This window comes from Enoplosus armatus, chromosome 24 (assembly GCF_043641665.1).
Source record: "Enoplosus armatus isolate fEnoArm2 chromosome 24, fEnoArm2.hap1, whole genome shotgun sequence".
Classification (NCBI taxonomy): Eukaryota; Metazoa; Chordata; class Actinopteri; order Centrarchiformes; family Enoplosidae; genus Enoplosus; species Enoplosus armatus.
This window is the reverse complement of record NC_092203.1, coordinates 5,991,543-6,019,394: the sequence shown is the minus strand read 5'-3', so window position 1 is coordinate 6,019,394 and position 27,852 is coordinate 5,991,543. Positions and strand designations below refer to the sequence as shown.

The window sequence follows — 27,852 nt, the reverse complement described above, 5'->3', positions numbered from 1 at the left end:
TAAGCTCTAGCAGACTCGGCCTCTGTGTTGTCGGTGAAGGACTGGTGTGGGCTGATTGTTGAGACAACTTAGTGCCACCAAGCAAAACACCCCAGGCTAGTGCATACCAACGGGCAGGGAGCAAGACCAGAGAGGAAGTGACATCATACCAAAAGTCAAACTCACCTGGATTTTCAGGAGAAAAAGCTGCAATGGGTTCTGTGAGGACAGAGAGAGAGTCAGGCAGACATAGAGATAGGAACATAAAGAGAGAGAGAGGGAGAGCTGTTAGATAACTTTAAATGCGAGGGAAAAGTCAGCCAAATGTCACACAAATGTCACAAGACTATCAAACTCCTCCTGAGGAAATTTAAGTTAATTCCTCAGATAACTCACATGAATTATGGCATTTACTCGGCTCCTTTGCTAGAATGCAATTTCAAACAGAGCACATTGTGTGAGTTGGGAATTTGAGAGGGGCTTTGCTGTGAGTGTACAGACTACGTACGTCCGTGTTCGCAAAGTTCACGCATTTCAAGTTGTTTATCTGCGCAGTCCAGTTAAACTGGAGCGGGTAGGGGGCTTTTTTGGCTTGCTGCAAATGCACAGAGCAGAACCTTCACTTTGATTGCCTGGAATGCAAACACAAAGAACTGGTGTGTGTCTTAGTGTGTGTTAGATAATGTGTGTGTGTGTGTGTGTGTGTGTCGGGGGGGGGGGCGGGAGGCTGAGAGAGAAAGAAAGCGGGAAACTGACTTGGGAACTGGCGCCTTTTGGCGGGAACGCCAACGTACTGTGAAAAACTCAACTGCGTTGGGTGATAAGCAACATCCCAGAATGCTCTGGGAGTGTCAAAGGAGGGGAGGGAAGGGAGGAAGGAGGAAACACAGCAGCATGGAGGCAGGAGGGGGGCTGGGCTGTCATCTTTGCCTTCCAAACTGCTGTGCTGCTAAGACTCTCTCAAGACACACACATTTACACAAAAATGACTGATATAATACAAAAACACACAAAAACAGAAGTGTTTGCCACACTTAACATTCACATACACACACACACACACACACACACACACACACACACACACACACACACACACACACTCTTTCCCTCAATTACACTTTGCCTTCTCCCCACTGTGGTCCAGCTCCAAAGCACACTGGACGTCAGTCAGAAGTGATGACGGCAGTTTTTGGCTCTGAACCCCCGGCTCGGTCTCTGATCTGTTTAAGACCCTCTCCAAAGCCCCTGCTCGGGCCAGATTAAGGAGGCTATGCTGGCGCTCGGCTCACACCAGGCACCCAGAAACTTGCTTGGGAAACAGCCTGTCTAGTAATTCCCTTTGACGGCTCGGGAAAAGCTCTGTTTACAAATACGACGAGGAGTGAGCGCAGGAGAGATAGAGGGAGAGGAGAGAAAGAGAGGAAGAGAAATCTAATGAAACATAGATTAGCATCGCCGGGGCCCACGGGGCGTTTATGGCCTAGTTTTCCTATTCTTCTTTTCTTTTCTTTTTTTTGTGGAGGAATAAATGCTGTCCCTCCCTCTCCTTCCTCCTTTCATCTCTGTATTCGGTGGGCTCTTTGGAGGAGAGGCTGTCTCCGAAACTGGGATGGAGGGCGAGGGAGGACTGCCGGCTGGGGGTGTTTATCACTTCATCTGTGTCACTGTTCAAGGGCCTTAAGGCTAAAAGTAGAGGAGGTGGAAGGGAAATAGAGGGAATGGCAGAGTGGTGGTGGGCGAGATGATGGTAGAGTGGACGGAGGATGAGACGGAGCTGGTGGGTCAAATGGATGTGTGTGTGTTTTCAATATTCTGGATGGAAAGGATTTTGGCAAACTGAAGCAAAGAAAAGTCCCAGTCTGTCAAAGAGTTGTCCTTAGAAATGCATGGATGTGAAGTCCTGAAGTGTGTGCGTGTGTATACAGTATGTGTGTGTGTGTGTGTGTGTGTGTGTGTGAGACTTACGTGTACACTCTTTCAGAGGGATGCTTGAGCTCATGTGGATGTTGTCTATCCAGATGTGTCCTCTGGTGCCGTGCACAAAGAAACCCTCCATCACAACCTACCACAGACAAAACATGGGGAGGAAGAGGAGGAGGTAAAAGTTGAAGAGGAGGAAGGGGAAGACGGAGACAGGATAAAGGCAATGGGGAGCAGGGGGTGGGGGGGTGGAGGCAAATTGAGAATGGGGACAAGTAGGAGGAGGAGGAGGAGGGGAAAGAGGATAAAAACTTAATACGGTGCCTGTGATTTCAAAGTTGCACTCAACACTTGCAATCATCCTCCCCTTCTCTGCAAGCGTCTTCAACTTACTTTTTTATGAGAACGTTAACTGCTTGTGATGTCTCTGACAAATGCACAACGATCCCCAAACAATCACACAGCCAATAGAGACAATGTGGCTTACTTTAGCTCCTTTTGAAGTCAAACCTGGCCTAAGGTGACAGAGAGGTTAGAAATGATGCTGTCACATGCTCTGAGATGAATGTATCTCTCTCTAACCAGCCCTGATAAAGACATTAAAGATATGCTTCTCTTTCTGGGGAGACATATAATAAAGGGTCTGACCCAGATACCTATTTATCAAACAGACATACTTTAATATAGCTCGCTGATATTTGCCAGAAGTCTGTCTGCTGTTATGACTTTTCCTGCTTTTTCAGCATTTGCACTTTTTCATATCAGTAAAGATGAAGTTAAAAAAAGTGGGTTTATTACTACCTGGAAGTCTTTGGGGGAGCGTGGCAGGATGGTGCGACCCTCCTTCCAGACGGGGCCCTGATCGTCTTTCAGTGTCCACAGGACGGTCTCCTCGTTGTGGGCGTCCCGCAGCAGGACCTTCAGGTGGCCCTGGGCCTCTCCTGACAGCTGGTAGGAGAAGAGGAGGCAGAGGGGCCCGGTCTCGGCCGCCACCACGGAGCTCACGAGCCGGGCTTGCTGCTGCTCTGTCTTTAGGCTGGCATCCATGTACAGATAGCTGTTGAGCTCTGGAGGGGAGACACACAGGATGAAAGATTTCTTTGTCTTACTCTGAATAGGAGACAAGTCTCTAAATCCAGATGTGCTACAGTTGTATAGACTCATTTCCGGGATGTGTTCACCAGTTTTGAAAATCCTGCCAAAGTTTGGACTCATGAAACTCTTTCAAAACCTAAATTGGAGAAACTCTGGAATACATGGGATCAAGTGAAAAACAAAACAAAAAAACAAAAACGTTGACATTGGAGAATTTCACAGCAATAATATACAACCAAGCTGTTTTAGTATTTTTAACACATTGCCAGAAATGAGCAAAGCTTTGTTTTAACTTTGAGTTTGCTGGTTGCTATAGCCAAATGAAAGTGAGGCTTTCATTTCAGCGCTCGAGGCAATAAAAACTAGGAGATTTGAAATGCTGTGTGGACTTCTGATATCCACTGTAAATGGATGCTGCTGGAATGAAACACATACACATACTGTGTGTGCATACAGTCGCACAAGCATAATCATTAATCATCGCTGTTTGCACATACAGGCAGACATAGACAGATATATATCCATATCCACACATGTACAGTATGTGTTTTCTCACAGTTACAGATATCTCCAACATGACCCTCAGACAAAAAAGAAACTAATCACCAGTTGCTAACAGCACCGGGATCACAACCACGCACTAGTCACACCAAACAATAGGGATATGACCAATATAAACACACAGAAGAATAGGTCCAGTGAGAGCGTCATTCGTACATGGAGCGCTACCAGAACTCCTGCCAAGACCCTCGGGGCCTATTTCTCTTCATTCTCTTCCAGGTAAATGACTTCAACAACGGAAAACGCCAACAAAACGTACGCCACTCCATTTGTTTACACCAGAGGATGTTTAGTTTGCAAATTGGATGCCGACATGAATTCCATTGTGAGAGTAAGATTGGTGAGCATACAGCATGTATGAGTGTGTGTGTGTGTGTGTGTGTGTGTGTGTGTGTGTGTGTGTGAGGAAGAAATGTGTGAGAGAGTGACTCAAAGAGGCGTCTGGTGAAGAATTTCTTAAGTGGACCCTGTGGGAAAATGTCCAGTATCAACAATCTGCAGATTAAATCACCTGCTTTATCATGAACAAGTGTGTGTGTGTGTGTGCGCCTTTCTGTCTTACAAGCAAGGAAAAACCAGTCCCAAGCAAATCAGGGAGCATACAGGTATTTTCCAGAATCTGTTTCCCAGTAACACCACAAAGTTTGTCTTTAACACAGCATCTGCTTTTTATCCAAAGCACCTTCCAGCAGCATCCAGTGAGGGTCTATGTTTTTAGCGCAGCTACGCTCAAGTTATTGAGTGACTGGGTCGATAACCTTTCGCTGTGTGTGCGTGTTTGTGTGTGTGTGTGTGCAGCCTTTCCAGCAGATCCGACAAGCAGTATCTGGAGGGACAAATCTTCCTCCAACTTGACAGCTCCCCTCTGCCCGCCATACGCCCCGACTCGCCTGTGTGTGACACTTCAGACAGAGTGTGTGACAGTGTGTCCCTTGGCCCTTCGCAGCCCTGGAATGAGTGTGTGTGTGTGTGTGTGTGTCTATGCGCACTCTGCACATGACATGTTTTTTTGTGAGTGTGTGTGTGTGTGTGTGTGTGTATATGCTGAGTGTGTGTATACGCCTAGAGAGGAAGTGCGAGTGAAACATATTTGTGACTCTGTGAGGCGTTTTATCACTCATTTTAATGTGTGCACCAAAGCCTCTTCCATCGCCTCTGCCTCTGCGTCTTGCAGCGTACCCCCCATTGTTGTGCCTCTTGTTCGCCAGACAGCTCATAATCGAGACAGCCTCGCCATACGCAGCACAACAGAGCATTATTAATCCATTTCACAGCGGTCTCCTGCAGGGAGAAGCAAACAAGGATTCAATCTATGCAGCCTAGCACGTTTCTACTAGCGGGGGTATATTAAGCCAAATAATACAGTTTATGGCGGCTAATTCCACCTCTGTGCCTAATTACTGGTTTTGTGACTGAGGTCAAGAGGTGAGGAGATCATGGTTTCTGGGTCTCATGAGAAAAAGGGATTCTAGAGAGGATTAAACAGTGATTTGATAGCAGTGAAATAATGATCCTGTGTTGGCTGGGATTTCTGACCTTTGACATCTGCAGGAAAATCAAAGGCTGGCGTGGCGTGGCGTGACAAAACGGCTGGAAATGATACACCATACATGAAAGCCACAACCTGACTAATCTAAGCAACCCTTTCCAATGCGGCCGTGATGAAAGAAGCTGCTTTGAAGCCGCCTGTCAAAGATGGTTTTGACCTAAATAGGTTAGGCTTTGAGAACATTTCTGCCTTTGCTGTGAGATCTGTTGCCCTGCTGAACATGACCCAGGTGACACCACAAATTTGACAAAAAAAGGGGGCATGCTGAACCTCTTGTTTAATTCTCTCCAGCTGGAGACATGCTGAATCTTTCATGGAGGCTTGCTCAAAAGCAATGAATTTTAAAACAAGGTTGGGATAACAATCCTTTACACTGCCTATGGAAAATTATAAATAGTGCTATAAAAAACCCTCCCTAAACCCAGCAGGAAACATCTTCTATAGCTTTTAATAACACGCCAAAAGCTGCACTTTTGATCTGCGGGTATGTATAAAGGGAAAACGAGTAATTATTTCTTCAAGGAGTGCCTAAGACGGAAGTCTACACAGCATCATCTGGGATGTGCCTGAGGTAATGGAAGGGCAGTAACGGACGGCTGGGAATAACGGCTCGTCTTTGGAATCTCCTTCTCTGAACTTAATTGGAGCTACTGGGTCTTAACCCCTTCCTGCCGAGACGTCACGCATTCTGACACACAGAGGCGAGCGGGCGGAGAGCTGGTGTGTGTCACATGTGTCACATGTGAGACTGTATGTGCTTGACACGCTGGTGTCTCTTTCCCTCTGACTCCCGCAGTTCATTTTCATTCTCATTCGCTCGGAAAGAGCGGCGTGGCTGGCAGACAATGTTTGCTGCTAAATTAGACGGGTTTCAATTTAAGGAATTATTTTAATCAAATTGAAAAAGGACTCAATGAAGATGCACAAGGAGAATGACTCCATTTAATTATAGGAAACAGTGTCTTGTCTAGACTCACTGAAGTTGATAAAATAAACTTAATGCAATTGTCTTTGTGCAATTGTCTTTGTGCCCAAATGAAATTTTCCTTGCAGCTGCATACATAAAAGCTCTGCAGCAAACATTCACAGTTGACAAGCTGACACAGAAACACCAAAATAAAATTTGAGATGTCCATAGTCAACATGAGCTGCGAGCTGCATTGCTTTGTAAAATCATCCAGACCTAAATGTTAGACCAGTTTTAACAAAAACAAAACAACCCCTGCAGGTCACTGTCCATCAAATGCTACATGGAGGAAAACTTAAGCTTCCTGCTGCAGCTCTGAGTCGTTCTGCTAACCAGACAGTGGCAGTGAGTCATGCAGAATCTCCACATGACTGATGAGGAGACTCACCGTTGCTGTGCAGGGACCAGAGGAGAGGGGCGTTGGGGTCGTGCGTCCACCCACACAGGCCATGGTCAAAGTCACACACGCTGTCTGATGGAGGAGAGGTGGCGACTGTAGAGGTGGAGGAGCAGTGAGGAAGGGAAAGACAAAATAAGAGCGAGAGCCAAAGGGCACAAAGGCATGAGAAATCACAGTCATTTCAGATAAAGAAGCATTCACAGCTGCTCTACATAATGTCATACAGCCCTTTCATCTTTGTCATTACAGCTTCCTAATAACACTATTAATCCACTATTTCTTTTGCTTTCATGTAAAACACTTTGTTGCCTGGTCTCACCTGTAGTTGTAATGGGGACAGTGGTGGTTTCAATGTCGGCAGGCAGCGTTGGCGTGACTGTGTCAGCCGGCGTGGAGATTTCTACGGACAAAAACATAACACAACTCAGGTCAAAAGGTGATTGTGTGGAACAATCCTCAAACATTAGATTGCAGTGAAGAGTATCACCTAATGTTTGTTTAAGAGATTATTTATGTGGAAATTCTCCATTGGTAACATACATGAGGGAGCCAGAAAATACACATGTGAGAGGAAGTGAAAAGCAACACAGGCAGAAAGAAGCAGAAAGTAATGAAGTATAGTGTCTTTAATAATAACTATGTCTAAAACTCACACATTTACACGTTATATATCTCGTTTTGATTAATCCACACACAAACCAAAGTGTAAAACCGAAAATTCACTGTTTTCTTGGACAGGACCAATAACTTCCAGGAGCGTCTATTGGTTGCCTGGCAACTGGTCCCATTGCAACCTGAGCAATCGAATGCGTTCCCCTGCAAATAATCTCTTTTGCAAAAACATTGGTCATTGTCTGCAACTAACTGCATCTCCCGTCTCTATTTGGTCATCCCACCCTGAGTGTCAGAGACAGGCAGAGACAGGCACAGATAGCCCCAGAGCACCCAAGGGGGCCCCCATCATGTTGTGTCTGGGTGCTGAGGCGTCAGTGTCTGTCTAACACACGCAAATATGCACACACACAGACGCAGAGTCATATACACGCAGAACGCAGGGCTAAGGCTGATGGATGGACGAGTCTAACAAACTCCCCTCGACCTTGGACAGGATGATCACACTCTGGGACCACTCACTGGCTGTCAGGGGAGGATACAGAGCACACACACACACACACACTCCTTGCGCTCTGTTTTCTTGTGCATGTGTGATCTCTAGTGTGTGTTACTCAGTATCTCCCTCATTCTATAACTCATAACGCACTCAGAAGAAGGGAGAACAAAAGTAAAGTGAAATGTAGGGTTTTCTCTCTGCCCTTAACATCAATTTAAGCACACATACATCACAAAGAAAGACAAACAACACACTAAAGGCATAAAAACGCCAACTATTTGCTCATTAAAACACATCACATGTGCGCACAAACAGACACATGTTGAGCAGGCTGCAGTTGGAATGTGAAGTGGGAGAAAGCACTGTGTTATTAGGAGCAGATGGGTCAACCCTGGTGGGTTATGGGAGTTTACACAGAGGTTTGGGTCACGTCTCAACCAAAGATTCAAATGCATCATGTGAATAAACTGTGCAAGCTGTTCTCCTCTGTATAACGATTGCAATAAGTCATTAACAACACATGTTTACATAGTGACTTGTTTTTGTCACATCACTACCCTAGATTCAAACATATTGCACTTGCTTTGCTAGCTTTCCCTGACATGTCTCATTTAAGCCTACCCTAACAACTCTGAGGCTCGGGTGCCTGACGACCTCATGTGAGACCGGGCTCATCCGTTGGAAAAAAAAAAAAACACAAGCAAACATCTAAAAAAGAAAAACAGTCAAATGGATTCATCACCACACTTTACTCTGCTGAATGCTTGTTAGTGGCAATATCAGAGCCTCCTACTGCTCTTTCTGCACGACCACCATTATCATTCAAAGACTCTGAAAGGCACTAAGGGCAACAAACGCCGCATGATGCACAATTGATCCGCTTAAAGGAACTTCCTGTGGAAATGAGCACGACGGCGCCCCAGCTGGAGAAATGGCAGACATGAAAGGGCTGGCCACAGTTGGCGACGGCTTCTGACATTAACCCAGCGTTAATGTCATGTCCTTTATGCCTGTCATTAACTACCTAATGAGACTGTTATCACTGCCGGCCCACTGGGAAGGTAAGGCAAGGAGAGCAACCCTCTTCCTCAAACCTCCCTCCCGACTTCCAAACACAAGGCCATCTCTTGTCCCTCTTCTCTTTATACAGCCTCTTGTGCTCACTCTTCTTGCTCGTTTTTGCTTGTCAAGTTTGCCTTTTTTTTCCAGCCTGACCAGGGCATTAAAATAATCTGAGCGCCTACACATTGCCTTGGCGCCAGCACATACGTGCTTCCATGCATGCGTACAGCTAAACACACATAAACACAATACGCAGTCTAGTCCATTAAGATTCTACCCGGCTCCTCAGCACTCTATGCTTTCAAAGGTCAGGCCTTGTCACAGTGTGAATGTGGTGACCTTTCCGGGGTGTGACAGGAGTGTCGGGGGCAATGGGAATGGGACCGACCTGTGCATTTGTGTGGGTGCGTATGTTTATATGAGACAGAGAGGGAATGTGCGTGAAAGTATGCGACATGCCTACTTTGCCCCGAGCCCCGTACTTGACGTGTATCAAGAGCTGCGCGAGGAGGCCCATGTTTGCATAGGCAGGCCTACTGTACATGCGCAGCAGAGGGCCTTGTAATGCAAGAAAAGTCCCTCTGCAGCGGAGTGTTGTCTTACATAATGTGTCTGCTGCTGCAGGTGATGATGCAAGTCATCATCATGCACGGGATGAGACACCAACACTTAGAACTGGACCCAGGGGAACTGCTGGCATAGATAATGGAGGCACACACTCACACGTACAAATACACATCGCAGCTGCGCATGCACAAACTGACAAAAATACACATAGACACACACAGATAAATGCTTTTACATGCATACAGATGCCGAAAACACACACATACACACAGGGTGGCAAGGGCCAACCCTCTCCGCATAAAAGACATTGCTCACTCCCAAATAATCTGACTCAGCAATATGTCAGAGAAAGAGAAAAAAAATCTTCAATTATGTAGAAAGCTTTTTTGTAAATCTCTGCTTGGCAGTCCAAGGCGCACACACACAGACACACACACACACACCAATGACTGGATGTGTGTGCACATGCGTTTGCACACATACGCCCAAAATAAAACATGATGAGAAAGACAAGTAGCCATTGTTTGATATTCTGGTGGGTGGGGTTAAGTGCTTAGACCAAGGTTCATCCACACACACACGCACACACACACACACACGCACACACACACACACACACACACACACACACACACACACACACACACACACACATACACACACACAGAAGCTTTGCTAAAGGACGGGATGCTATGAAGAGAGATTATATGAACAGCCAAAATAAGTATAGGACCAAACTGTGACTGTCAACATTTTATGACGAGCTCTACCATATTTACTGAGATTGGGAAGGTACCAGAGAACCAGAGAACCAGTGTGAGACACACCTGAGGTTTACATTACAGAGTGTATGTGCATGTGTGAGCACTACAATCCAGTGCTCCTAAGACTAAAATGGTCCTTCCTGGAAAAGGGGAGAGATGATATTTTGCATTTTTTTCCTACTGATCAGTCTCTAAAATTTCCTTCCTGAGCTCATAAATTTTTCATTTTTGGAGCACGTATACTTTAGAAAGCTGTGTGTGTGTGTGTGTGAGACAGCTGCACATCAACAGGGGGAAACAGAAGGAGTCAGGACCAACAGCAGTGAGCATGCAGAAGAGGTGCGAGTGATGAGTAACAGAGGAGGAGGAGGGGAGCAGAGGAAAGGAGAGGAGGCATGGTAACGAAAAAAGAACAAAAACATTTATGGACCCACGCACTGGGCCTCGGGGTGGGAAAAGAAAGAACTGCAACCATGTGTAAGAATGGGGAGAGAGGCCTTATTCTGCCTCACTGTGGTAGCTGCTGCAATGTTCAAACTGCACTAAGATTTGGGGCAAAAAATACGTCCATTTCGTCTGCCTGAATCATATAAATGAGAAGACATTCACAAGAGGGCTTAACTGAAGACAGAGCAGAAGGAAGTGAATAGTTTGAGTGTAAGGGGAAGTGAATGATTTACAGGATGTCAGCAGTAGTCCACTATTCCTGCTGAGTTTTGGAGGCTTGTGAACAATGTGTGACCCTTAACAGCCGTTTTCTGTGCCACATTTCCCCCAAAAAACCCTCTACTCCATCTGATAAAAATTACACCTCTACAAAAAAGTGCTAATCCCTGACTGCAAGGTTCTTGTTCTTTCATTTTGTCTCCATCCTCAGGGATACTGGTCATTGTTGTCGTGTTACTGCACTTCTCCCCGGGTCACTTGTCAATCAAACAGTAAATGCAAAACACATTGTTTCCTGTGTGGCGCTGGGGCCAGATTACTGCTTCAACACTTACTTTTTATAACCAAATTCTAACTATAAAGCCAAACCATTTTACATTGTTGTTTACATTGACAGAGCACCTACTTAATACACACTCAATGTTGTAAAGGCAGATGCACCTTTGCATGTCCGTGTGTCTTTGCATATTATTCTCTCCAGACAAGTGGTAAAATCGACGATGATGATGTGCTCTTCTTAATATTTCCTCTCTCTTCAACTTGACAGCAGTACACTTCATCAGCTCTTATACATGCACACACACAGACACACATAAATCACCTCAATGTATTGTATATATAGTGGTGTGATTACAATGGTGCGTGTGGGTGTGTGAATGCACTGTAAGGAGTCTGGAGAGTATACATGTACATGTCTCTCTTTCGCTGGTTTATTTGTGTGTGTGTGTGTCTAAACGTGTCTGCGTGTGTCTATACAGCCCAGTCGTCCTGTTCAGGCACAGAGGGAGTGGTAAATAGTGAGAGTCCATATGTGAGCGAGTGCCGGTGAATGTGCGTGTGTTTCTCCGGCACTACCTCACATCTGGATAACAGACCACGCTGGAAAGTGAGCAAACCAATGCTCTCTCTCTCTCTCTCCCCATCCCCTTCTCTCTCTCTCTCTCTCTCTCTCTCTCTCTCTCTCTCTCTCTCGGGGGACGCATTCCTTTAAACCGAACCCTGTCCACTCCCCGCGGATGCTAACACTGCTGTTGTCGAAGCTTAACTAATATTTTCCAGGTGAAACAATCTCAGAAACAAATCAAAATCACAACCTTTCAGGGTCAAGCTTTCACTGTGCTGTCACTTTCCCTTTCTCGGCCAACATTGTGTGTCTCTTTTCACCTCTGGCAGACTCTAATGACTTTCATGCATATCTAATGTGAGCCTCACTTTTCTGGTGAGCCACCTTCCTCAAGGTCCATTCAGTCCTGGTTAGATCACTCGAGTTCATTACAGCGTGGGGGCAAATAATTCAGCCTGGAATAGTGTAGGCAGCAAATTATCATATATGAAATGATTCCCTGCCATATAAGCAACAGCAGAGCGTCCTACCTGGAAGGTCACAGCCCAGTATCTCCACCCTCATCCCGATCCCCGCCGGAGACCACCTCTCAGGATACAGCCTGATGTACTGGGCCACTATCTCCTCGAAATGACGCAGCTCTGGGGTGTCGTAGTGTGTGTTCCCCTCAAAAATCTGTCCGAAATACACAAATACAAAAGTGCAATGTCATTTCAATGTTTTGTCTGTAAGGGGACTGGAACTGGTGTTATTTGCAAACACACTGTCCATCTTCCTCCGTCACCCACCTTGGGCAGGCTAGTCTTGCTGTCCATGATGAAATTCCAATCTTTTCCAATCAGGCTGTATGCCACTTTGTACTTTCTGACAAATGCCCGGTTATCCGTGGTCGCCCCACTTCCTGCGTCTCCTCCCCTCGCTCCCTGAGTGATGACTCCGCGCACCGTCTTAGGCACACCAAGATCCACCTGCAGAGATTAAATTCAGAGAAACGCATGGTGGTTAAAGTATTTGTACACAAAACAACACATGGTTATGTTTAGTTTGCAGCTGTGCTTCTAGTTTTTGCTCGTGTGACTCTGCTCAGCTGGAATGGCAATTTAAAGGTACTAGACTACTTGTTGCATATATAAACACGACATTATCACTGTGAAAGTAACAATTACCCTGAACTAATGACACCACGATCAGACTGTCTTGTCTTGCATATTTAGCTCATTTGTTATTTATTTTCATCCCCATTAGCTGTAATCGGTGCAACAGATACTCTTCCTGGGATGCACCCAGGCTACTCTGCTTTTAATCTTCTTTACTAAAGACCACTACTAAAATATTAACTACTAGACAACTACTTTAACATATAAGAAACAAGAATCTATCTATAAATGCACGATGAATGAAATTAAAATCCTCTCATACTTGAAGCCACTCCTCTCCAGCCAGGGGCTGTGCAGGGGCAGGGAACCAGCCGGAGCGACTGGCCACCAGACGGGTGGTCCCAGGACTCCACACCATGTCCCTGCTGGAGGAGGCTGAGATCTGGGCATCGGGCAGCAGGCCGGACAGCAGGCCCTGCAGGTCTGAACACGGGGCATCTGGAGCGAAGAGCAGAGAGGGCGGAGGCAACTTTAACCTTCATGTCGGGGGGGTTGATGGAGAAGATTCAGTGATGACCTAACATACACTCTCATGCTGCTACACATATTCCCACCTGGGAGCTGTTAAGCTGCACCACAGGACTGCACTACTGGCTACTAAGCACTCAGAGTTTAGACTGGAGCAAATAGAGACTGAGGAGGGAAAAGAGATGTTTAGCGCAGCACTATTGCTTCATGTTCCATATGCAATTAGACTGCCATTAGTGAGATAAAAGCACATGTTAAGTTTGCTGCTAAGCACTTCACATATCAATATGTTATTTCACTGTATTGCATCTTTATATTCTATTCAATAGCTTGTCTGTTCACTGTGCTGCACACATTTTATGATCATTCTGAGGGAAAGTTCCCCGTACAAGTAAAAGCACTTGCAAACGAAACTCATTCAGATATGGTTGGGCGAGTAGCATTGAAAGTAACTTGCTGAGGGAGTGTGTGAGAGGGAGAAATGAGGATTAAGGGGATAAGAGAGGTATAATACAAAGAGTTGGGAGGCAGAGGAGTAGAGAGCAGAAGGGGGGGCAAGAGAAAGAAGATGACGGCTTGGGGAAACTGGGAAGAGAGCAAGACGTAGAGATGAGACTCCTACAGAGACAAACAGTGGGAGAGGAGGAGCGAGAGACTATGCTTGGTGGATGAGAGGTGGAGAGAGCTTGAGGAGGGAGACACGGCGGTAGAGAGAAAGGGCAGGAGGAAGGGAGATGGGGAGATGTTAGTTGTGCTGACGGTTTAAGAGAACACAGATCAAAGTTTCATGCTGTTATGTCACTGCAAAAGCAGGAGATGTAAATAATGAATCAACGGCACAGGAAGTGTATATGTGTGTGTGTGCCGGTGGGTGGTGTCTATGTACATTTCAAAGGGTGTGCCTGCTTTTGAGGTCATCTGCTATATTTAGAAACCTGCATGTGTGTGTGTGTGTGTGTGTGTGTGTGTGTGTGTGTGTGTGTGTGTGTGGATGTACCTGTACTGTAAGAGCTAATAGTTATTTCAATAGCAGCTGTTGAGGCTGAAGCGAATCACAGTTTCTGATGTAAGAGTGAACAGGGAGCCATGAATGATTGATCGCTACTCATTTCTCCATATAGAGGAGCTCACAGAGCAAAGAGGACACATCAAAAAAAGTATCTAAAACCATGAGAGGAAAAAGAGGCGGCGTCGGGGGAGACAGAGAGCAAGTACAGAGAAGAAGTAGGAGAGCGTCGAGAGAGGGAAATCTGGAAGGGAGAATAGAGTAAAAGTTTCCTCTAATTAGCCTGAGGCTTGCTATGTTAAAAAGATAGCAGGCAGAGTGTGGGAGAGAGCCTAAATAAAATACATTCAATGTATGTGTGAGTGAGTGCCAATGAGTGTGTGTGTTCCTGGTTTAGGAGGTTATTTCTTGCTGGTGTTCAATGTCTTTAAAGTTGATTTTTTTTTAAGCGTGTTTATTTTCATGGCAAGACAACAGAAAAGGCAGCCTTCTGACCACAACATTGCTGGTTCGAATCCCTAAATCACTAAAAAAGGGAATGAATAACCTTCTTCTCTCTCTCATCACCTCTCTTAAATTGCCTTTGAAGCAGAACCTGAGCCTAAAATAGCACCAGAAACCTGTTTCTGTTCAGTCACACTGTATGATGACACTGGCAACGTCAAGAAAAAAAGGTCAGAAAAAATCTAACCTCATGACCCACGCACACACACCTGTGATCTGGCAACCGTAGAGCTCGAAGCGCAGGGCGATGCCGTTCCTCCAGGTCTGAGGTCGGATACGAACAAACCGGGCCAAAACTGGCTGCGGGACCCGGTTCAGAACCACCTCAGCAGGGTCTGTGTTGGCGTGGAAAATCTGGGAAAAACAAAGACAAATAGAAGACAAACAACAGTTGGTTACTGTCAGAAGGAGATGTACTGTTCATGCTGGTATTAGTGCTAGCGCTGTCTTATCTCTCTCTTTTTCCCCCACACACACACACACACACACTACCTCTTTCTCTACACCCACCCACAGTGCACGGTTTCGCTTGGCTACATGCACACACAGTGGCAGACCGGACAAAGCAGAGACAACCCAAACACGGATCCAATGTCACCAGCCCAGCTGTCGATGTGTTTTGGGGTCAAAGGTTCGGCGCTGGGAGGCTGGGAAAGCCCGACGATGGATGAAGGCTTCTCTCTCTCTCACACACACACACACACTACTCAGTCATCCACCAACTGCCATACACCTCAATGCTGGTGGCCACGGAAAGCTGTGGGAGACATGACCTGACACAACCAAACATGATTGGCCGTCAGACGCAGGAAGTCTGTCCAGGTGGGCAGGATGTGAGTGAAATTAACTTCCTGAGGCGTCCGGCCCAAAGCATCAACATTCCCTACGAACACTCCCTTCCTTCCATTTGCTCTTAAGCGGCGGGGTGGGGCAGCAGGGGTCGGAGGGCAAATGTAACCAGGGTGGTCAAGTTACTTCCTGTTTTGGGCCGAAAAGCGTCCTGTGATGCTCGAGGGCGTTGGATGGGGACATTCAGTGACAGACATGAGTCTTCCTTTCTTTCCTTTTATTGGCAGACATGTTGTCCATGAAACCATAACTCCCTGTTTGTAATTATAAGGAACGTCCTCTTCCCTCCACTCTCTGTCTGTCGTCCTCTGAACGCCTTCATCTCGACACCTCCATTTTCTCCTTAGATTTCTTCTTACAGTTGACATCTCTGCACACTTGCTCTCTCACCCCTATTGCCTTTCTTCCTCTTGTTTGTGGCCACAAACCAAAAGCACACACACAAAGACACAGGAAACCACAGAAACCCACACACACGCGCGTCCTACACACAAGCAGAGGAAGTGTCTTTTAACTGACTGAGTGACTGTTAAGTGTCATTCACGCTATCTGTCTGTGGTCGACCAGGTCATCTGATAGGAGAGCCGTTGACCGACACATATTAGCATAACCAAACTGACGAACATCACGGCCGCTACACACAATGGAAAGATCGTAAGACAACTGCTACAAGCAGTCGAATTAAAGATTAAAGACATCATTTCTTAAAAAAGGTCCTTACATGATTTCTCTTTTACTCTAATCCAAGCACAGGATGATCAAACCTCAGCACGCTCCCACCGCCTGAAAATTTGATTCCCTTATGTTTTTCATTATGAGGGATAAACAGTCTGGTTTCAGTTAGAGTTTAAAAATATTACTATACTATATTACTGTAAAGTGACCCATTTGTGAAATTCCCTGTCTGGCACATGCCTCCAAAAATGATATGATATTCCAGAAATTCCATAACCACTGGGAATATGAGTGATATGACTTCAAAATCCTACTTGAGGGGTTTTATTTGATTTTGGGCATGGCCTGATTTAATCAAGTGGAGCTGACACTGGTAATACAAAGCAGCGTGAGTGTTTGAACAGATAAGCGGGTCTATCTCTGCTGTATCTGCTGCTCGATTGAGGATAGGCAGCCATTATGTTTACCTAAGAGGCCAAACAGTGGATGTGGGCTCTTATGGGGGTTATGTAAACACCCACACATGCTCACACAAAGACAAGCGTATGAGGGGAGGGTTTTGCCTCGCATACAACCGAGCCATCTTCACCGCTCCCAGATATTCTGTCTGGGAAACAAAGAGCAGCAGGGAGGGAAGGCAGAGAGGGCAGGAAAAACAGAAAATGACTGCGGGGAGGATGAGTCCTCAGAAGAATAGTAAAAAACAGATGAATAGAGGGGTTGTGAGGGAGAGAAGAAGAGGTTGAATGGAGGGCAGCAGATATAACTGAATGAGGAGCATTAACAGGGGAATGTAGATGGAGGCAGGGAGTGGTGGCGAGTAGGAAGGAAAGAACAACGAACAGATTCATCAGTGAAACAGGAAATACTCAATCCCAGTATTTATCTCATGACACAGCAAAACAGCCACATCTAATGGAATTTCCTCAATTTGTAAATGAATTGCAATCTTAAAGTTCAATGCAGACACATAATCTGACAAACAAGCATCAGAAAATTACATCCAATGTAATATTGTTACCAGCAGTTTCAGTTTTGGCTTGATTTTCTTTTCAATAAAGAAATTAAGAGATAAACTGTCATGTGAAAAAGTGATGTAAACATGTCATGACTAGGTCCCTAAACAGTTTAGTTTCAAAAGTGGAAAGTTCAGAAATGTCTGTAAAATATTTGTCCACTACAACTTCCCAGAAATGTCTTCAATTCTACGAGAGTCATGACTAAAAGGCCATTATCTGGTGCATTACAACATTGCCAGCAGCTTTTCTTTGTTCCCATCTTCGAATAAAAGCAGAGAGCATGGCCAACATTACTGACACGAAAAGAACAATTTGTTCAATAAGAACCAGAGCTCTCCAGAGGCTCTTTCCATTTTCCTTTTGGATGTGAGAGGAGAGAGAACAAACTGAAGACAGGAGAAGGAGAAGGAATAGAGACAATGAGAAGTTGTCAGTCGGCTTCCTCCTATCTATTGTCAGGGTACCTGAAAGGTCACTCATTTAACCCCTGACCCATTACTTCCAAGGTTAAAGGTCAATGGCCTTAGGAAGCAGATGGTTGGTCATTGACCAGCTTGTTGATAACGTGGTTACTTTTTGACTACCTAGGAATGTCCTGCACATGAAGTGAAATGTATGTTGTAGATGGGCAAGGCTGCCAGTCTGTTTTTTGGGCCTCCTCTGTAATCTGCCTGACGACTGGCATGTTTTATTTTTTTGGCTTGAGTATGTGTCTATGTGAGACCCGCCCCTCACGCGACGTGCAGGCGAGGTGGGCTGAATAATTAACGTTGTCATGTTGTGTCTCCTAGTGTGGAGAGTCATGAAAATATAACGAAGCCCTGCTTGTAGCCTAAAGCTCCCCTTACACACACACACACACACACACACACACACACACACAGCAGCATGCAACGGCCAGACTTGTTTGTGTGGACATTGGCAGGACACGGGCACCATGGGTATTTAACTATTGATGACCTCTCCGGAGAATGAGGTCACTGTGAAAGGCATGTGTTATAGTAAACACCCTCTGGACCAGCAAATAGAGTAAAAAGAAGCTAGTGTCCATCCTAAACAGACCCTTGTTACAGCAAAGAACATTTATTCTCTGGAAAATGAGGCGTGGATAGATGTGTACATCATGGCTTGATTCATTTACCATCTCTCTCTCTTACTCTTGCCATTCTGTGTTTTTGGCACATGTCTCCTTCCTCTGCCAGTGTTTTCCTTCAAGCTGATGGCACCGCAGGGAGAGCTCTGCGCAAGACATTATTCGTTTTCCGGCCGTTTTTTCATCCCCGCGTCGTTCCCTCGATCCCAGTCTCTTTCTCTGTCCATTACACTCGTCATCCCTGTCTTCTTGCTCTAGTTATTCCCTCTGTCTCTCTCTCTCTCTCTCTCTTTCTAGCCATTACCCCCCCCACCTCCTGTCTTTGCTCCAGACGTTCTCTCCCTCCCTTGTTCTCGGTATGAAGATGTTGACAGTAGGAACTGGTTCCAGCTGGCCGCTCTCCTCTACTGGCTCTAAGAGGGGCTAGCGGTGTGTGTGTGTGTGTGTGTGTGTGTGTGTGTGTGTGTGTGTGTGTGCTAAGATTGAAGCAGTGACCCTTAGAAATTGTCTTACACCACCTTATGTCTAAGTCTCCCACTTTGTACCATTGTTACCAGTTGGGTTTCACTCTCTGTCTGCATGTGTGTGTGAATCTTTACCTTTGTTAGCATAATGCAGAATTATGTATTATTATATTATGTGTTTGTATTATGTATTAGCTTGAAGAATGAGTGAAAAGCAAAGCTTGTGTGTGTCTGTATGAGGGTGTTTGACACAGTGTGATGGAGGAGCGTGCTGAAATGCTGTGTGGGCTGTTTTTTCTTTCTCTCCCAGGTTACTTTGTGTGTGTTGTATGTGTGTGTGTTGGACAGATTTAGTGCAGCCTCACAATGCTTTTCAGTAACACAATGCTTGGTTAGCACTGGGGCTGATGGGATTTTCCTCACAGACGGATGACAATGTGTGTCTTTAATGTTAATTTGTTTGGGTGCACATGTGTGTTACCACTACAAAAAAAAGCATTGTGTGTTTGTTTCTGTTCACAAGTGTGTGTATGTGTGAGAGATATGCAAAGTGTGCTAGCATCTCATCAAGTAATGATGTGCATATGTGAGTAGTGTGATTTAGAATTAACAAGTCACATGGGTGTCAAACTGAAAATGTGTTGAGCATGCAGAAAATGAATTAAAAAAATCACACACAGACACACACATGAACAAAGCCTGTTTGGTGGTGTGACTGAGGTGATAGCAATCTGCAGCGCTGGTGTTTTTCTCTTCTACAGCACTTTCATTTCCTTACAAAAAAGTGCCATTTCCAACAATGCCTTTCCTTTTTTCAGCCCCTCTCTCTCTCTGCCTCTCTTTCTGTCAAATAATCTTTACTGGCATTAAATCCTTCGGCCTTTGTTAACACAGCAAATAAGGACACAAATCTTGGCAATAAATGGCAACGCTCTCTCTCAATAACAAACACGGCGAGGTAAGAACTGCCAGGCCAATCCTTTTATTCATGGGTGATTCATATCTGATGCACGAGACACTCACGGCTCAACCTTCCACAAACACACACATGTTGTACACGGCTGACAAATGCACACGCACTCTTGCAAAGCCACATTAGCTTCAAGCTCACTGTTAAATGACAATTAAAAGAACCAAATCCCAGTCATTACAGGACCCCCTGACGAGAACTGAGCTTCAACCACTTAAGGGCTCTTTGGGGGGCTTAGGATGGGCTAACTGGGAGTTTGTACGACATGACTGGTGGATTAGCAGTCACGGAAGATTCAACTGTTGTCCACGGGGACCACAGGAGAATCTGACCGACGGGGCAAGTGAAGAAGTACAGTGAACTCTTTGGGTCCAGCGTTATAAAGTCAGGCCAGGCTGAAACCATGACGCCAAATTGTGCAATTTGTCTGAAGTGCTATTCCTGAATCCCATCTATCACTGTCTGTGGTCGGCAGAAATACAAAGAGAAAGTTTTATCCGACGTAATCTGAGATGCCTCGCCTCTATATTATACATCAGAGAACGTGAATGCGCAATAAATCCTTGTGGATTTTAAGCATAATCTGAGAGGTCTATCCCGCGTCAATGTTGTGGTCATCTTTTTTTTACGATCATCAAAAGCAGATGGCATACATAATCATATCTACATTTTATATAGATGGTTAAGGTTCCATTAGTAAAAGCGACAGGCTTGATATCCTGGTTTCATCTTGGTCTTGAGGAATATATCTTGAGGTTGGATTCAGCGTTAGTGATAAAAAGGTCCTGTGTATCTTCCACTGCAACACTCCCTTCAGCCTTTTTTCTTTAGCAACCATACTGTAACACAAATCTGCTATCTTTTATTGATCCTCTTGCATTCTAAAAGCTGAAAACATAACCACTTTTAAAATATCCAAAGTGACCACTCATAGTACAAGCAGCATCTCTCCCAAATGCATGTCGATGCATCTGTCTGAGTCCATGTCTGAAAGAGTCTGAACAGTTTTTTTCTGCTCAGACAGATTAGTGGACTCAGATTACATGGAACAGACAGACACACGCACATCATATACGTTTGTGCACAGATCTCCAGACAGAGGGATCAGCCAGAGGTTATTTAAAGGGGGGGTCTGTGGATTTTCTGTGTATGTGGGAGGAGTCTGGGGGCATCTGGGGGGGGTTCTAATAAATTGCGCAGATGTTGATTTTTTAAGTCAAATCCACGTTTCACTCAATAATCTCCACATCAGATACCCCCCACTGGCCCCACCCAAACCAATCACTGGCACACACAGAAGGGGGCCCCCCAGTCTATGTGGATTAACCTACCACATACCCTTGCCACTCTATTTTTCAGCTTGAAATCCACAGTGACCTTAACCCAGATATGAGGGACAGAGTTCAAATCCCCTGGAGACGGGTTTACTGTAGGTCGCACCATGACAACAACAACAACCTGCACTGTACATACATCCATACACAGGCCTATGTATGACTCTAATGCCTCCACCGTGCACACACAGATGGATACAGCGAGGCTGGATCGAAGCATTAAATGCCACCACTTTCAGAAAATAGTGTTGCTGTGAAGCTCGTTAACACAAACATGCTCAGTCCACACCTGGTATGACTCTAAGGGTTTCACAACCCCAGGTGTGTCTTTATGTGCGTTGGTGTGAGTGAGATGATGAATAGCAAGCCCAGATAAGGGCACATAGAGGACTCCATTGTTCTTGTTTGTCAGCTTCCCCTCCTCTCTCTATCTCTATCTCTTCCTCCCTCCCATTCCCTCTCTCTCTTCCTCATGACTGGGGTCATGACTCAGGTTCATAAACAATCCTAGAGGGGAACAACTCCTTCAGGAATGTTGCATCTCTTGATATGGCTCTTGGACGCACACAACAGCCTCTGTTGTTGAAGAAGATATCATGGTGGTAGTATAAAGGTTAGAGAAAGGGGGGCCTCGTAACTACAAGTTCATATCCTGGATGAGCAAAGTTTCACTTTGTGTGTTCTTTATGGGGACTAGTTATGCCATTTTCCGACTTCACTACAGTGTGTGCACATATAAAAGCGTACCTTGTGGTTCTTGCCGTGCCGGTAGACCATCCAGTCCTCCCCGTTGGTGCTGACCTCCAGTTTGAAGGTGGTGACGTAGTAGGACTTCTGCGTCTCCTTGGAAATGGCCCCCTGTGTGGCAATGCCCGTCAAAACCTTCAGGAAGTGGAGGTCAACCTGGAAAAAGGAGCAAAAAAGAAAAGAATTCAAAACTAGAGTTAGAAAAGAATGGAGTGATAAAATGACTGGATTTATGGAGCACAGGGCTGATGTAGATAACAGAGACAGACCAGCTGCTATGTTTATCTGTCACACAGACAGCAGGCGATGGACACTGACTGTGGCCTACTGCTGAGGCAGCTTAGGTGGTGTGTGTATATTTGTTTTGTCGAGTGCAAGTGTGTAAGGGGGAGGAAGGCTGGAGGCAAAGATCAATGGCGTGGTGTTCGGATGCATTCCTGAAGAGCACCTTCATCAATCACGGGGCTTCTCGCCGCTCTCCTCTTTGCTCGCGCGTGTGTGTGTCTGTGTATGCTTGCATACGTGTGGGCCAGTGTGTGTTTGCGACAGGAAAGATTGAGAGCGCAGAAGCACTTCCTTATCATCAGTTCACAGTTCCTCCATTTCCTTTCAGTTTGTGTGTGTGTCCTGCTGTACGTCCTCACTGTATATGAGATTCTGTTGCCCCGACACGGCTCCTCTGTACTAGTATCACTCTCTGTGTTTATTGTCCTCAGAAGGGGAAAGTAATGCTGATTCAGATGTCTCTTTGTGATGTCTTAATGGTCACTAATATAACTGTCATATCTGATGGGTGTGATTTTGTTGGCTTATACTTGACAATTGTCTCTTTCAATGAATATACACTGAAAAATCGCCTATTTTCTAATGCTGGTTCCTAAGTCACACAGTGATTACACCTAATATTTAAAGGCCATAAAGCTTTTCGTTACTGCTCTGAACACCTGAGGTCAAATCCAGGTACAAAAATGTGATCTCTGACCTGTATGTACTCCTTGTTGCTGTCCTCTGAAGGTGTCCAGGCGTTGTCGTCGTTGTTGAGGCGGGCCTGGCGTGGCAACCAGCGGTTGTCGTAGAAAGTTGTTGAAGCGGTGATCTGATCGTCGCTGATCTTCCCCGACTCCATACCGAGAGCCATGCTACAGTGGAATGCTGAAAGAGAGGTGAAGAGGAGGGAGATGGGGAAAGAAGAGCGTTAACTGTGTATTTGTTGATGTGGCTTTACAGTGGAGATGAAAAAGAGCTGTAAGAAAGGAAGAGGAAAAAGAAGAAGGAGGGAAAGCTGAATAGAAAGGATGAAAGATGCAAGGAAATGTTTTAAAGAGACTGAAAGGGAAGATCTAAGCAGCACATTATAGAGCTTGAAGACAGAGACGAAACTGTAAATCCAGACAGAGAAAGGGCAAAGGGAGGCAGAAAGCAGCCCAACAGGTGAGCAGAGGTAAATTGAGGTGAAGTTAATTTATATTCTAAAAAGAAAATAGTACGAGTCTGAGAATTCATGCTCTCTTCAGAGAGAGCAAAATAGGCTGAGAGGGGTGAGAGAGGGCTTCGAGATTGAAATAGCATTAAAGTACAGCAGAAAAGGATCGAGAGGGTAAGAGGAGTGAAAGACGAAGAAAGAAAGAAGAGTGTCAGCAGAGATGACGGAGAAAGAAACAGTTGAAAGAGAGGACATAGAATTCGGAATAAAAAGAAGTAAACCTACACAGAGAGCATCGGCACACACAAACACACACACACTCGCTAAAAGTTATCTCGCACTCACAGTCGCTGACTTCTTTGTGCGTCATGTTGTATCGGGCGGAAAAGCCGTCTTTGGCCACGGCCATGTCGGTGTGGAAGGAGAGGGACAGCAGGCCTGACGACGACTGGATCTCTGGAGGGATCTTTGTCCCGCAGTACCGGCCGATCAGAGGAGCCACTGCAGACAAACACAGAAATCAAATGTAAACACTCGTGTTATGCTGGTCAATACTTTAAATAGTTTCCTTTTTAAAGACATTTTCAGGGTGATATTGCAATAAAAGCCTTTTAAAACACTAACAGGAAGGCGTCTGTGCTTTTATTTTTAAAAACTGAGTTGTATCTGGTTACATTTACTGCTTTTGCTATATGATGCTACGTGCTAGAGGCAAAAATTTTAAATATTTTGTCTTGCAGTGTCTGTAAAGACAGGTTTCCAGTGGCCACGCTGCTTCGGTAAGTGTTGTCTAATGAGGCACAGCATGCCCCCCCCTCCCTCTTTCTTCCTCCCATCATTCCTCTCTCTCCCTTTTCTCTCCTGTCCATCCCTCCATCTGCCATGTGTGTCTCAGCCAGGGCCCAGCAGGGGGATTGGAATCCCTGCCTTAATGCAAGCTGCACTGGGATCAGCTGCAGACACACACACACACACACACACACACACACACACACACACACACACACACGCTAGCAAGGATTACAATAGTCTCAAGAGTAGCTCCCTCACCAGACACCAAATTCTTCACCCTTCCGTCTTGTCTCCCATCCCTCTTTCATGCCCGAGGACTCGGCTCACTGGAACTGGGTTACACTTTAATTTCCTCCTAATTCTCAACTTTAAATGGTATAAATTGTTTTCAGCTATCAAAGCTCCCAAATTCAAGGCCATAATTGGAATTTTAAATCCACTTGGATCCCTTTTTAGCAACTGAAAATAGAATAATTAGAGCAAATCCTCAGTTCTCTGCTTCATATTTCAAAAAAAAAAGGGGGGAGAGAAAGAGAGACGGAAAGAAAGTCAGCGAGAGAGAGAAGTGGGAAGTGAACCGCTCACCACTACTAATGGGGTTTTCATCAGCACTACAGCAACTAACATGACCCTATGGCAGTCACTATCAAAGCCCTTGATAACATCCTCAAATGTTTTTTCCTCGCCACTTCCTGATCTCTGCTGATAGGCCACTTTCACAAACACTCGGCACCTCCTATTGGACACAAACAGATATTCATCGTCACTCTCACTCGGGGAGGAAGTGCTAGGTGATAAGGAGGGAGGACAGGAAGGGGGTGATGAAGGGTGTTATTATGGAGAGGGAAGAGGGGCATGGGAAAGGGCTGCTCCTTAGGGGTGTCGAGGCACTTACAGCTCCCTGTGTGAAATAATGTTTCCTCTATGTAATGTGAAGGAATGTAAGGCCTGGCTGCTTACATCAAAGAGAGCGATGGCTGCTCCGGAAATTGAAGACTGGTATGTAAATTTCTGTGTGAGTCTGTGGGGGTTCTGAATGTGGATATGGAGGCAATGTGTGTGTGTACTCACCTTGCGGCAGGCCGTCCCACACATCCAGCCAGTCGTACTTGCAGTCGCCCTCTCCCACCAGCAGGGGATCGTTCTCGAGGTCAAAGGTCAGGAACGTGAGGGTGATGTCCATGTGGGGCGGGGCGATGATCATGTAGGAGCACTCCAGATTATGGGGGTATTTATCCGGGAACCCCGGGGAGTCGATCATGCCGGAGGGACTGGTGAAATTGCGGAAGCAGAATTCCGACCCTGTGCGGATACAAGGATAAGAGGATATTTAGAAAGGAATAAGCAATCGGTCATATTAGGAGAAGATACAGGCATGGGCAATCGATCACATGGGGGATATCTCATCTGACTTGCAGAGGGTGTTTCAGAGAGTCGTTCATCACTGACAGCAGGCTGGAATATATGGTAGCTGTGCTGGCGAGACACACAAACACACACGGTTTATGATCACCGATGGAGGAGAAAATACACAGCGAGCAAATGCTCAAGTGGGCGTGTCTAACGCTGCAGCGCGCGATACGAGCAGGCTAATAGCTCTTTTTGTCAGCCGTATCCCTTCCATCGCAGAGTCCCAGCCCACTATTTTTGACAGCACCTATATTTTCAACCACTTCTTTATGTTATATCATGTCTGATGGCTTTATTGTGCCCTTAAAAGACCCATCCGCATACATTGTAGTTCCATAATATGACATATTTAATGCTACACATTATGCGGGAGTAGACTGACCCCTGCTCTATTTTATACATTCAAAACAAATATTCTCTTGTTCTTTTTAGCACTCTCTCTTTCTCTCACACACACTCACACACACCACAAACGTTGTGTAATGGTTCTAAGTGGGCCCTTTGCGGCGGCTCCTCATTAGCCATGCAGATTTATGCGCCCTGGGCGGCTCACCTTGAGCGGCGGCAGCTGTGTGGCTCAGATCATCTACCCATCAGCCACTGCTCCGCGGCCCGCTGGGGAGCCTGAGTCACGGCCGAGTGTTTATGGACTGGCACATCAATGAGGATGGTGGAAAGAGCTGACGGTCCAGCACATGCACACACAAAATAGACAGGGACTCTTCACAAATGTCACACACACAGTCTCATTCACAAACCCTGGCTATATTCATAGTCTGTCCATTCGCCTTCTCCTCGAACATGTCTCTATATGTTGGCTATAAACAGTTTAGTTGTAGGTCTTTCTGTGTCCTTTTCTTTATGATTGCCAGAAGGGCAAATATCTTCATATGATAATGTTGCTAAGAGGCTGCTGGATTTTCATTAGGGCTTTGTTTAACTGCACATGTCAGAAATGCCGGCGGTTGTGGCCTTTCTAAACCGACTGATGGCACTTAAATCACTGCTCGTCTTGTGGCTATTTATAAAGAGCACTTGCAGTGGACGATGAACTTCTCTCCGGTTGAAATTACTTGTGTATGGCTACCACATTCTACATTTTGCTTTACCGAGATGCTCACAACTGGCCAGCGTATAACTAGCATAAGGAAAGAGTCTGTTCTTGTAGTATTTTCCCATCGTTGAGTGTGTTGGAAAGCAGATAGGGGGGTCAGGTTGAAGAGACTCAAGGGAGAAGCTTCTGGTGGATTTCAAACCTGGGAAAGTGGAGAACTGCCAGGTTTGGTTTGATAACCAGATACATATTCATAAAAGCAGCGTTCAGGAGAACAGACATGTTAACAGCACATTCCTTCTGCAGCATTCCTCAAAGGCACCAGTCCTTATTATCAGGCAGCCCTATAAAAGCAGAGAGGTCGACTGGCTGCTCTGGCCCTCCCCTGTCTACACTTGGTTAATGGCAGAGAGCTGACCCCAATCAACACGGAGAGAGAGGGATAAAAACTCAGGAGACATACACTGTCTCTGTCTCTCTCCCTTTGTTTCTCCTGTTCTCTAGCAGCTTCCTTTTGTCTGTTTTTTCCTGCTTTTTCCTCCTTTTTTCACTTTATTTTGATGCCAATTATCTTCCATTGTTTTCACGCCTTGACTCATGTATGTATTAATGCGTTTATGTCTATGTAATGTACCTGTCTATCTGTAGTTGATGTACTGAAGATGTTGACACAAAAGGTATGACTCTTCCTACACATGTTAAAAGCAGCCCCCTCTTGTGCTGACTCCCACACGCACACATTGCAACATCAAAACACCCGTGGATCGTCTGCCTTCATGCTAGGAGCCTGGCTGCCTACACACACACAGAACTAGGCATGTTGAAACTACTGGCCTCAACTCTCTGTCTTAAATGTGTTTTTGTGTGTGTGTGTGTCTACAGTTACTGTGCATGAGTGAACAGCATAAATTGGAATAAACATGAATGCTATGACTCCATGACAGCAGTGAGATGCATGTGATTGCAGTGTGCTTACAATGAAACGGTAAACTATGCAGCGTGCATGTGCCATATGCCATGCGAGTGTCTTTGCATGAGTGTGTCTTTTTTGTGTATGCCTTTTATTAAGCGTGTATCTTTTGCTGCTGGCATGTTTGTGTCTCTGTATGAGTCTCCCGTGTGTGTGTCTGAAGGTGTGTATGACAGCTTCACAGTATGCGTGAGACCCAGTAACACACTGGCCTTGTTTCTTACTGGGTCACAGTGCAGCAGTCTGGAGTCCTACTGCCGAAAACTTCAATCTGAGCACAGCTTGACTCCATCGCCTCCAAACACACTGCTCTGCGTTCAGACTGTGTGTTTTACACTCTGTGTGCAAAAAGTAGTCGCTCCACACTGCCACGTGCCAACGCTGTGTGCATGCATGTGTTCGTATATTTACGTGTGCACCCTTTGCACC

At 45.6% G+C, this 27,852-nt stretch overlaps 1 protein-coding gene across 1 annotated transcript in view; it reads right to left on the bottom strand.

Annotated features, from left to right (window-relative positions):
* nrp2a (neuropilin 2a) overlaps window positions 1-27,852 on the bottom strand; it is a 56,338-nt gene that overhangs the window by 5,818 nt on the left and 22,668 nt on the right. The window contains exons 4-16 of the mRNA XM_070930914.1: window positions 25,061-25,291; window positions 23,543-23,698; window positions 22,757-22,926; window positions 21,775-21,930; window positions 14,833-14,977; window positions 12,908-13,083; window positions 12,277-12,456; window positions 12,019-12,163; window positions 6,794-6,874; window positions 6,463-6,567; window positions 2,704-2,969; window positions 1,948-2,044; window positions 166-198 (exon numbers count right to left, since the gene is read on the bottom strand). Coding sequence (XP_070787015.1) covers window positions 166-198; window positions 1,948-2,044; window positions 2,704-2,969; window positions 6,463-6,567; window positions 6,794-6,874; window positions 12,019-12,163; window positions 12,277-12,456; window positions 12,908-13,083; window positions 14,833-14,977; window positions 21,775-21,930; window positions 22,757-22,926; window positions 23,543-23,698; window positions 25,061-25,291 — 1,941 coding nt within the window. The remainder of the gene's footprint in view (window positions 1-165; window positions 199-1,947; window positions 2,045-2,703; window positions 2,970-6,462; window positions 6,568-6,793; window positions 6,875-12,018; window positions 12,164-12,276; window positions 12,457-12,907; window positions 13,084-14,832; window positions 14,978-21,774; window positions 21,931-22,756; window positions 22,927-23,542; window positions 23,699-25,060; window positions 25,292-27,852) is intronic.